General features: G+C 46.3%; 1 protein-coding gene across 1 annotated transcript; it reads left to right on the forward strand.

The window, feature by feature from the left end:
• Positions 1-863: 863 nt before the first annotated feature.
• DBX1 (developing brain homeobox 1) lies at positions 864-5,202 on the forward strand. The gene is made up of 4 exons (XM_033207079.1): positions 864-1,382; positions 2,072-2,173; positions 4,114-4,316; positions 4,779-5,202. Exons 1-4 carry the CDS (start codon positions 1,010-1,012, stop codon positions 5,139-5,141), a joined length of 1,041 nt encoding a protein of 346 aa, XP_033062970.1. The 5' UTR covers positions 864-1,009; the 3' UTR covers positions 5,142-5,202.
• The last annotated feature ends 6,581 nt before the right edge of the window (positions 5,203-11,783 follow it).

The raw sequence follows: 11,783 nt of genomic DNA on the forward strand, positions 1-11,783 counted from the left end.
TCCTCCCGCAAGGTGAGGTTCGGAGAGCCCCTTGCAGAAACTCCTAGAGAAAATCGTTTTCCAAGTTGCCGGGAATTTGAAGGAGACTCAGGTTAAAGTGTTTTACTGTTCAGGTATCCACCAACGCTCAAACTCAACCCGTCTCCCGAGATGAAATAACTCCAGACCTCTCCCCCACTCTTACGGACACACATCCAGTGGCCCCAAAGCATCCACTTCCAAGTCTCCCTGAGTCGTCAGAATGGGACTTCTAACACTGATTTCACTCACCCCTACATCTGCTTTACGCTTCAGCTGGATTAACGGATAGGGTTAGAGACCGGAAAGGGAGTATATTTTTATGTCCACTGACTTGAAACTTTTCATTGCCCTACCCCCATAAAAGGGAGGGTAACTTTCCTGATAGCCTGAAGATGTATTTCTATGAATATTTATTGATTTATTTTCCAGGCTTAGCAGGGGAGCTGCAAATAAATTTAGTGCGTTCTTGAAATAATTCCTTTTCTATGAGGCAAGATGTCATCTGAAACTTCTAAATAGGCATTTAATTAGCTCGGGTGTTGCTTCGGAACAAAAACCTTCCGCGAGTGCTTTGGTGCGCACTGTATTGCAAAGAGGCGGTCGATATGCAGAATTGATGCGCGCGGGCCTTTGTTGCCGGCCCATTGTGCGGGCCATGCTTATGAAGACTAATCCAATCATAAATTGCACCCCTGCGCCAATCAGAGCGTCCAGAGCCTCCAGCGAATGAAGCTCGAGTGGAGAACTTTGTTGAACTTCATTGTCAGAGCTGTCACTTTTCAAAGTGCTTTAGCGGGCGGGCCACTATAAAACCATCACCTCGACGGGAGGACTACGGAGGACTCGCAGACGCCCAAGTGGGATTGTTACTTGGAGACGTTTGCTAAGCCCAAGAGAGAGGACACTGCGGGGTGGGAGGGGCGGGAAGCGAGGTGTTTACCCTCCGGCCACTGAAAGAAGGGGTTATTTCGCCCACCCCGCGCCTACCATGATGTTCCCCGGCCTCCTCGCGCCCCCCGCCGGGTACCCTAGCCTCCTGCGGCCCACGCCCACCTTGACGCTGCCCCAGTCCTTGCAGTCAGCATTTTCCGGCCACTCCAGCTTCCTGGTGGAGGATCTGATCCGCATCAGCCGACCCCCCGCCTACCTGCCCCGCAGCGTGCCCACCTCCAGCATGTCGCCGCCCAGGCAGGGGGCCCCCACGGCCCTCACCGACACGGGGGCCTCGGACCTGGGCTCCCCGGGTCCCGGGAGCCGGCGGGGCGGCTCTTCGCCGACTGCCGTCTCCCCCGCCAGCGCCAGGGAGACCACGTTTCTGAAGTTTGGAGTGAACACCATCCTCTCCTCGGGGCCCAGAACAGGTAAGCGAGGGCAGAACCCTGAGGGCCCGTCCAGGTACCAGGCATGCACGGAGTCCTCCTGGCCTCAGTTTCCTCTAGCGAGCGGGCCCCCACACACACATCGGTGCACACACATACGCACGAACTCTGAGACCCTACGTCAGGCAATATGAGAATAGTCCAGTCAATTCCGGGGAAGAAAAGCCTCCAGGCTCGCCCCATCCTCGGAATGAACTTGAGCACACGCAGTCGGAGACAGTGGGCAGTCATCTGGTGCAGTAATGCTGAGCGCACGCCCCTGGACGTCTGCGTTTCTGCCTTCGAGCTTCTAGGAGACAGGTTTTTTTTTTTTTTCTTGTTTTTGCTTTTTTTTTTAACTCAATATGATATATTTATTGGATTAGCTAATATTATAAATCTGCAATTTCTTTCATCCCCACTCAGTCCTACCTATCTCGTTAGTGCCCAGGATGGAGACTGGAGTAGAGTGGGACGGTGCAGAGAATTATGTTGGGGGCAAAGAAAAGAGTTTTACAGATAAGACAATGTTGGGAAGATTTATTTTACCCTGTCAACATATAAGAAAGATGTCTTTGAAACCAGATGAAGGGCTAATTATATCGTGCGTTCAGTGTGCTATACAATAGGCAAGTACGTAATCAGATTCTGTCTCCCTCTCTCCTTTCTGCCCCCGCTCCACTGCCCGCCAGAAACATCCCCGGCCTTGCTCCAGAGCGTCCCTCCCAAGACCTTCGCGTTTCCCTACTTCGAAGGGTCCTTTCAGCCTTTCATCAGATCTTCTTATTTCCCAGGTAGGTCTTGTCTCCCTTCTTTGCGCGAGGCAGGGCGGCGCCCCAGCCCCGGCCCATTGCTCCCTGCTCCGAAGCCATATTTCTCCGTCCACCCCCGGGGTTATGCTCTGGTTCAGAGGTTGCGAGGCGTACAACATTCATGAATCCGTCGCGCCAATTTGATGCCCTATTTAGCACAAGCAGTGACTGCTTGACACTTTGCACCAATTCCCTGCTCTACAAATTAGCAGGAATTGTCATGGTCCCAATTTGAGGCGGTTCCCTTCCCGGCGAGGAGCTGTTGGCATCCCTTCACGCCTCCGTTTTCCCACAGAGTCAGTGCACTTGGCCACGATTCCCCACAAAGGTTTCAGCACCATGACCAATTGGTCAGCTCCTCCGGGCAGCCACACACAGACCGGCCCTAGTCCCTCCACGCCGCCCAGAGACACCTACCAGCCGGGGCTAATTTCTCTTTAAGACTCATTCAGGGCTTCGGGCTTTTCACAAGACCACATGGGGTGCCCTCTTGTGTGGGATGCCTAGGGTTGCCCAGGGGGAGGAGGACTAGATCCTCCCCCAATCCCAACTTTCTATGTCCAGCCTGATTTCCAAATCCCTTCTCATACTCCTTTCTCCCTCTGTCTTATAAAACAACATTGATCTTGAAAAATAAGAAGCAGTTGGAAGAAAGCCCATAATTGTGTTCCAGCCTAAAGGAGCAATACCTTAAACAGCTTCCACCAGGTTTTCTTCCTGTAACCTCACTGATGATTCAAACTATGGCTCAAAAACTCTGCCACTGATCGAAACTAAAAGGGAGGCAGAAGAGTCCCTCTAAAGAGAAGAAAAACTGGGTATGGCCTGCGGGGGATGGGTAAAATCACGACAGCACTCCCAAATATCAGCAAAAGAAACAAGCAATTGATTTTTTAAAGGGGGAGAGAGAATTCGCCACCCCCCTCCCCCTCCCCAGCACCACCACCACCACCACCATTCACACTGCTGCTAATAATGGAATTTGCTCCCTTTCTCCCTCATCTCAATGCTCTAACAAAAACAACCCGAGCTTTATAAATAGCTTTTCATGTCCATTTAATGAAAACGATTCGGGGAAGAGAAGCCTCTGCCATCAGTATTCTCCCAATGGTCTTGGCCTGCAGTTGTGTTTAGTTTGAAAGTGTAAATCTCTTTTGTCCCAGTAATATATGGCTTTCGCTGCTTGTCCTCAGTCTTTTTCTGTTAGTTCATTACTACACAATTACCATTCACGCTTCATTAGAGTCTCTGTTTCTTTTTGTTTTGTTTTTTTCTTTCGCTTAAAGCGAAACTCTCCCCCCTTTTATCATACCAATACCCATTGGGAAGCAGTCAATGTGCTAATTAGCTGCCACTTTTCATGTATTCGGGCCGAATTCTTTACGTTTGGTGGGGGAGGGGAGGAAGGATTAATATTAAAAAGATGAATACTTATTGGATTTTTCAAAAAATCTAAATCGGATTTTTCCCTCTTTATCAAAATAGTAAAGCACCTCATTTTCATCTAAAGAATGCAAAAGCCACTGAAATGATAAAAGCTTAGGGGAGAAACCCAGTGGCCTCGGTTGGAATATTTTATTTTTATTTTTGTAATTTATTTTTTCTATTGCTGTTTTAGCTGATGTACGCAGGTTTGTTTCCCTGAGTCCACTGAATGGAAACATGAAACAGGCTATTGTGGGGGCTATTTTCTGTGTTTCCGTGGTTTTACCTAATCCGGGTTTGCACGGTTGAAAGGGAAAGTTATTTGGGTGGAAAGCGCTTTTCACTCTCGCAGGTTTGTAGGTTCGTGGCCTATTCTCCAGGGGGAGAAAAAGGAGCGCTTTAAAGAGATGAAGGGATCAGAGCGAAAAGCCAGGGAGAGCCGTGTTGGGGATGGGGGGCGTATGCCCACTCAGTCGCCACCTCCCCCCACCCTGCAGCGTCCTCCAGCGTCGTGCCCATCCCCGGGACCTTCTCCTGGCCGCTGGCGGCGCGCGGGAAACCTCGGCGGGGCATGTTGCGTCGAGCAGTCTTTTCCGACGTGCAGCGCAAGGCGCTAGAGAAGATGTTCCAGAAGCAGAAGTACATCAGCAAGCCCGACCGCAAGAAGCTGGCGGCCAAGCTGGGCCTGAAAGACTCGCAGGTGAGCGCAGTTCCTCCACAGCACCCTCCGCCCCCGCCCTCCACCCCTCCCAGGCGCACCCGTCAACTGCAAGGGTTCGGAAACCGCTTAGGTCCCACTGTACAGATGGGAAAACCGAGGCCTAGAGAGGGAGTGAGTACACGGGCCACTACCCTCGAAGCTCCGCAGGATAGCCCTCTTCTCTCCCCACCCCCACTTCCCGCCTTCTCTCCCGTGCTCAGTTGTCCCCTAACTCCGCCCTTCGGGGCAGGATGGCAGCAGGTGGGGCAAAGGGAACCGCGAGCTGATGCGGGGGCGGAGTCAATGCGGGGATCCACCTGGACTCATTTCTGGGGGTGGGGAGCGGACACAGCCCGAAGGACAGAGCCTGCTCGCCACTCCACTTCCCGCCCCCATGCGTCCCCTGGGGCCCCTGATCTGACCGCTGCTTCTCCCGTCCTCTTGCCGGCCGGGACATCCCAGGTGAAAATCTGGTTCCAGAACCGACGCATGAAATGGCGGAACTCCAAAGAGCGAGAACTCTTGTCTAGCGGGGGCTGCCGCGAGCAGACCCTGCCCACCAAGCTCAATCCGCACCCAGACCTCAGCGACGTGGGCCAGAAGGGTCATGGGGACGAAGATGAGGAGGAGGAGGGTCCGAGCAGCCCCCGCCACCGCCTGACGTACCTCGCGTCCCCCGACCCCCCGCACCTGCGGGACCCACGGCTGCCAGGGCCGCTGCCCACCTCGCCCGCGCACTCGAGCAGTCCCGGGAAACCTTCGGACTTCTCAGACTCCGAGGAGGAAGAGGAGGGAGAGGAAGAGGAGGAAATCACCGTGTCCTAGAAGCCGCTCTCACTCCAGAGTACTGTTTTTAAGTGCTTTGAAATTGAAGAGGTGGGGTCCAGTCTGCGCGTTCACTTTTCCCCGTGCCCAGATGCTGCCTCTCTCGACTGTAGAACCATGACCTCGTTGAAGGCGCCACCGGCCCTGCGGTAGCCCCAAAGAGACATTTCCTTCCCCAAAAAATAAAACTCCAAATAGTCCTTCCCACGTAAATTAACTTTAAGTCTTGGTCCCAGCCTTAACTTTTCAGCAAGGGCTTCATTCTATTTTGTTTATTGCAAACTATTTTAATTTTTTTTAATTTTTTTTTTTTTTTTTTTGAGATGGAGTCTCGCTCTGTGGCCCAGGCTGGAGTGCAGTAACGCCATCTCGGCTCACTACAAGCTCCGCCTCCCGGGTTCACGCCATTCTCCTGCCTCAGCCTCCCGAGTAGCTGGGACTACAGGCGCCCGCCACCACTCCCGGCTAATTTTTTGTATTTTTTTTTTTTCAGTAGAGACGGGGTTTCCCTGTGTTAGCCAGGATGGTCTCGACCTCCTGACCTCCTGATCCGGCCGCCTCGGCCTCCCAAAGTGCTGGGATTACAGGCGTGAGCCACCGCGCCCGGCCAGCAAACTATTTTAAACAGTGGGGTGTGCTACGGTCCCATGGCCTAGACCTTACTGTGAGACAGGCCCTGCTGGTCGTCAGCAGCAACCACCCTATATGGTAGGAAACTTGTTTATGGAGGAGGAAACCGAGTTAGGAGTGAAAACACCAAATCATATAACTAACTCCAACAACCTTGACTGTCTAGATCCCTCCGCCTCCCCTAATAGGTAGCAAGGGGCTCCTATTCCAGTCCAGTCTCTCATCTCCACCCCCCACCCCACTCCTGTCTCCGTATAGATGTTCTCTTAGAAAGCTCAAGATTTTCAAAAAGGAAAAAATAAAAACAGTATATATATATTAGTGCCTTCTGGTCCAAGGCACAACATACATATTGAGTCTTCTCTGTCACCTTCCAAAAGCTCTCTGGGGAAAGAAGTGAGTTCTCTAAAGGGGGAGAAGGAGCAGTCTGTATTCTTGTATGTGTGTTTTAAAGCTTTTTCTTTTTAATTTCTGTATCCACGGTATACACACCACACACTCTACCTTGTGCCCTTTTGTTATTCCTAGGGAGGTGTTGCTGAGCTGCAAACCTCCTGGGAAATGGGCATGGTGTGGACAGAGAGACCTACACAGCCTCTTTGATTTTTTTTTAACCGAACTTTGCTGTCTTTGCACAGCTCTTATGAACTGTACACTATTTTGTACACATGTGTTGTATGGATATTTTATACCAAGGTTATTGTGAATGACTTTAAAGGACGGACTAGATTTCTTTCTCACTCTTTTTTTTTTTTTGCAATGGCTTTTATACTTTAAAAAGGTAGCTGTTTAATTGTATAACTTATAAAGAAATACTTATTTTGTATTTTTTACCATGTACAGCTTTTTATATATGTATATATGTATCAAATGAACAAATGCCAAATAAAAAGTAGAATGGATGAAATCAATGGTCAACTGATGTCATTAATTCACAGAATGGTAGAGCTGAAAGGAATGGAGCTGTTCTAGCCCCAGGGCTGGGTTTCACAAGAGGTAAGCTGAGGTTCAAGAGGTGCAGCCACTTGTCCAAAGCCACCCAGCTAGTAAGTAGCCATGCTGGAACTAGAAACCATCTGACTCTCAGGCCAGTGCCTTTTCTGCTTTCCTGTATCTTAAAGCAACCATATTTGCTATGTTACAAGTAAAGGAGCTCCAGAGTGATACCAAAAGTTGAATTTGCAATAAGCCACCTCCTCTCCTCTAAGGACTGAAATGATGGGCTAAGAGAAATCCATGCAAGTCAGTCTACGTGGCTCAAATTTGTAATGGTTTTTCTTTTCCTCCTTGAAGGCATTTTTCCTGGTCCTCAGGGAAGCTTCAGAACTGGTCGTGACTCATTCCTTCTGTGTATGACCTGATTTTATCAGGAATGTCATCTACAGGCCTGACATGGGAGCCCAGATATTGACTCTGGGGCCTGCATATGAAACAAAAGTTCTTTAAAGACTAGTTTTCCGCAGGAATGATTTCTTTAACCAGCAAGCTAGGGAGTAAAGAACATCAGGTTAGATCCTGGCAGGGACTTTTGTGCCCTTAAGAGTTTGGTCTCTGCCACATCAGCCACACACATCCATGTTTCTTTGCAATCCTAATCCAAACTCGTGGTAGTTTGTATTATATTTGAAATTTGGATATGTTCTATTTTATATTAACCCTATTTTCAAATAACTCAAACCACCTCCATGCTAAGATGCCCTGCTGGGCTTGTTCCTGATGTTGGTGATCACTTTTCATTACATTTCCCTATCAACAGACACAAAAGTGTTCAGCATGGTCAGCATTCAACCCAAGTTAGTACTTTCCTTTCAGACAGGACTCTGAAGGATTCAGGCTGTTTTCTATCTCTCTGCTGTTGCAACAGCATGAGATGTTGGATGTCCAACATGAGAGCCTGACCGTAAGCCTGACCTGGCCTACCTTTCCCTTTCCGCCAGCTCAAAAATTCTTTCTTATAGTCAAGAATCACATTCAGGCACAGGTGCACATCAGTGTCTCCATCTGGAGTCAAAGCACTCTGAAGGCATAACCACGTTCATTGCAGTATTATTCACAATAGCCAGGAGGTGGAAACAATCCAAATGTCCAGGAGTGGGTGGATGAATGGATACATACAATGTGACATATACATACAATGGAATATTATTCGGCCTTAAAAAAGAAAGACATCCTGTCACATGCTACAACGTGGATGAACCTTGAAGACATTACATGAAGTGAAATAAACCAGTTACAAAAAGACAAATTGTGCATGATTCCACTCGTATGAAGTATCTAAAGTAGTCAAACTCAGAGAAACAGTAGAATTGTGGTTCCAGGGGCTGGAGGAGGGGGAAATAGAAAGTTGTTTGTTGTTCAGCGAATATAGAGTTTCACTCTTACAAGATGAAAAAGTTCTAGAGATTTGTTGCACAGCAATGTGAATATAGTTAGCACTACTCAACTGCACACTAAAAAATGATTAAGGTAGTACATTTTACGTTATGTGCATTTTTTTACCACAATGCTAAATTAAAAATTTGTTTTATTGGAAAAATAACTCACATGCTAGAAGAATTAAAAATCCAGCAACCATCAATGTTATGGCAGGCAAGTGAAAAATGTGAGATAAGCAATATTATAAGACAATGTAGAAGTCAAAGCACTAAAGATATACATAAAGTGCTTTTTAAAATCAATAAAATGTAGAAAAGGAAAAAATACTTGAGTTTTTTTGTTTGTTTGCTTTTCGGTTTTGTTTTTTGTTTTTGAGATGGAGTCTCACTCTGTTGCCCAGGCTGGAATGTAGTGGCATGATCTCGGCTCACTGCAACTTCTGCCTCCCAGGTTCAAGTGATTCTCCTGCCTTGAGTAGCTACGACTACAGGCCTGTGCCACCATGCCTGGCTTATTTTTGTATTTTTAGTAGAGATGGGATTTCACCATATTGGCCAGGTTGGTCTTGAACTGCTGACCTCAGGTGATCTGCCTGCCTTGGCCTCCCAAAGTGCTGGGATTATAGGCATGAGCCGCCGTGCCCAGCCAATACTCGAAATTTTTTTTTAAAAGCATATATTACTTATATATTCACAAAGTGTTCTTGAGAACTATAAATGCTATGTTTTGGTTCATTCCTTTAGTGTTTCTTCCATCACAAGAGTGAGGAGCATGTTCATTTCACACTGTTCCCCTAATGTCATTCACAGTCCCATACACATATTGGTTATTTGATATGTGTTGAGTGAATAAATGAATTATTATAAAAGGAGGAACAGATCTTCTAGTTATACAGGCAGTGGGTCTCCACACACACCAATCAGATGGGGCTCATTGTCAGAGTAGCTGGCTTAAAAACTTTTTTTTAAATAAAAAAGGAGAAAAGAGACACTCTAGAATCTAGACTGCAGGTCTGGAAGTTTTAAACTTTTCAAATGAATGTAAGGATTACTTTGGCTGATAAGAAAAAGGGATTAAATTAACAGGTCAGACGTATTTTAAAAAATCAAACCGGCCGGGCGCGGTGGCTCAAGCCTGTAATCCCAGCACTTTGGGAGGCCGAGACGGGCGGATCACGAGGTCCAGAGATCGAGACCATCCTGGCTAACACGGTGAAACCCCGTCTCTACTAAAAAATACAAAAAAACTAGCCGGGCGAGGTGGCGGGCGCCTGTAGTCCCAGCTATTAGGGAGGCTGAGGCAGGAGAATGGTGTAAACCCGGGAGGCGGAGCTTGCAGTGAGCTGAGATCCGGCCACTGCACTCCAGCCTGGGCCACAGAGCGAGACTTCGTCTCAAAAAAAAAAAAAAAAAAAAAAAAAAATCAAACCAATAACTTTGGTCCAAAAAGACGGAAATAGTTACATGTATAAGCTAAAGAATAAGAAATAAATGGTGAAAGAAAAAAAAAAAAGGAGATTTTTATTGAGCACCTACAATGTAACAGGCAGGCAGTCTCCTGGGTGTCTTACACCAGCACTACTCTGTGCATAAGGACCACTTGAGGGTCTCATTGAAACGCAGATCATGATTCAGAGCTCTGGGTACCTGCATTGCTAATGTGGTTGATCCACAAAACACACTGCAGCAAAATTTACATGAGTTTTAACCTCACAGTGACCCTTCTAAGGTAGAGGCATGTTACAGATGCAAAAATTGAGGCTAGGAGTTTTGGTAATATTCCTGTGGTCACCCAGTCAGAATTCAAGTTCAGATAATAACAATCCTACTCCCTTGACTAAACTGATTAAAAACACATTTAACTGAAACTCAACCAGTGGGAACTCTCTAATAGAGCTTTCTGTCTTTTAATGTTGTGCAGTTATGTGAAAAAAATAAATCATCAATGGTTATTAAAACCTTTCTTATGCTTCTAAATGCCCTATCCCACCACCAGATCTCCTTCCTATGGTCCAAACCTGTGATTCTCAAACTTTAGTGTTACAACTCCTTTATATTCTTAAAAATTACTGAAGTCTTAAGGTTTTTTTTTGTTTTTATAGGTTTTATCTATTGATATTTATTATACAAGAAATTAAGATCGAGATAAATTTTAAACATTTTACTAATTAAAACAAATCCACTAAATATCAATAAAATATTACATTTTATGACACATATATTATAAAACAAAAAAAGTTAGAAGAGTAGGGCTGGGTGTGGTGACTCACGCCTGTAATCCCAGCACTTTGGGAGGCCAAGGTGGGTGGATCACAAGGTCAGGGGTTTGAGAGTAGCCTGGCCAACGTGGTGAAACCCCATCTCTACTAAAAAATACAAAAATTAGCCGGGTGTGGTGGCACACACCTGTAGTCCCAGCTACTCAGGAGGCTGAGGCAGGAGAAATGCTTGAACCCGAGAGGCAGATGTTGCAGTGAGCCTAGACTGTGCCATTGAACTCCAGTCTGGGCAACACAGCAAGACTCCGTCTCAAAAAAAAAAAAGAAGAGTGGCACTGTCGTACATTTTTGCAAATCTTTGTGTTTTGTTTTTGTTTTTTTGTTTTTTTGAGACAGTGTCACACTCTGTTTCCCAGGCTGGAGTGCAGTGGCACGATTTCGACTCACTGTAGCCTCAACATTCCCAGGCTCAGGCAATCCTCCCACCTCACCCTCCTGAGTAGCTGGGTCCATAGGCACACACCACTATGCTGGGCTAATTTTTGTATTTTTTTTTTAGAAACAGGGTTTTGACATGTTGCCCAGGCTGGTCTGGAGCTCCTGGACTCAAGTAATCCACTTGCCTCAGCCTCCCAAAGTGCTGGGAGTATAGGCATGTGCCACAGTGTCTGGCCACAAATCTCCTTAATGATGGACTTTATAGGAAACAGCTGGATTCTCTTATATGTCTCTGTCATTTGTTGTGATATGAAGAAAATTCAGCTTTATACAGATACACAGTTGAAAAAGGAGGAGTATTTGTATAGTCTTTTTAGATAATTGTGGTTGTTCTTAGAATAACAAGACTTGACAAGTGGTAGTTATTGAATGGTTAGCTGCAATATGTAATCTAAAATCATATTAATGAACTTTTCAACTCCATTACATTAAGATCCATTGGTCTGTCTTCCACTTAGAATGGGTATTTTACCCATGTATGATTTTGTAATACGATGCATTGGTCATATGGAAAATATTGGTTCATTAACTCATGCAGATATTCTAAATATTAACCCTCTTCATACATCATCAAACATCACATTTGTTAATATCACCACCCATCTCATCATCAAAATAAGTATTGAGAAGCTGTCAAGCTTATGGTAGCAGATACAAGCTTCCAAGACTCAAATTTTTTTTTTTTTAGAGACGGGGTTTCACCATGTTCGCCAGGATGGTCTCGATCTCCTGACCTCGTGATCCGCCCGTCTCGGCCTCCCAAAGTGCTGGGATTACAGGCTTGAGCCACCGCGCCCGGCCACCAAGACTCAAATTTTTATCTAAAAGCTCTAATTTTATTATTGAGAAAAATGCTATCAGTTGTTTTTTCGATGGACAGGCTTACTTTATTTATTTTTGAGAAAATATCGTTGAGATAC

This window comes from Trachypithecus francoisi, unplaced genomic scaffold (genome assembly GCF_009764315.1).
Source record: "Trachypithecus francoisi isolate TF-2019V2 unplaced genomic scaffold, Tfra_2.0 Lachesis_group8, whole genome shotgun sequence".
NCBI classification, from domain to species: Eukaryota; Metazoa; Chordata; class Mammalia; order Primates; family Cercopithecidae; genus Trachypithecus; species Trachypithecus francoisi.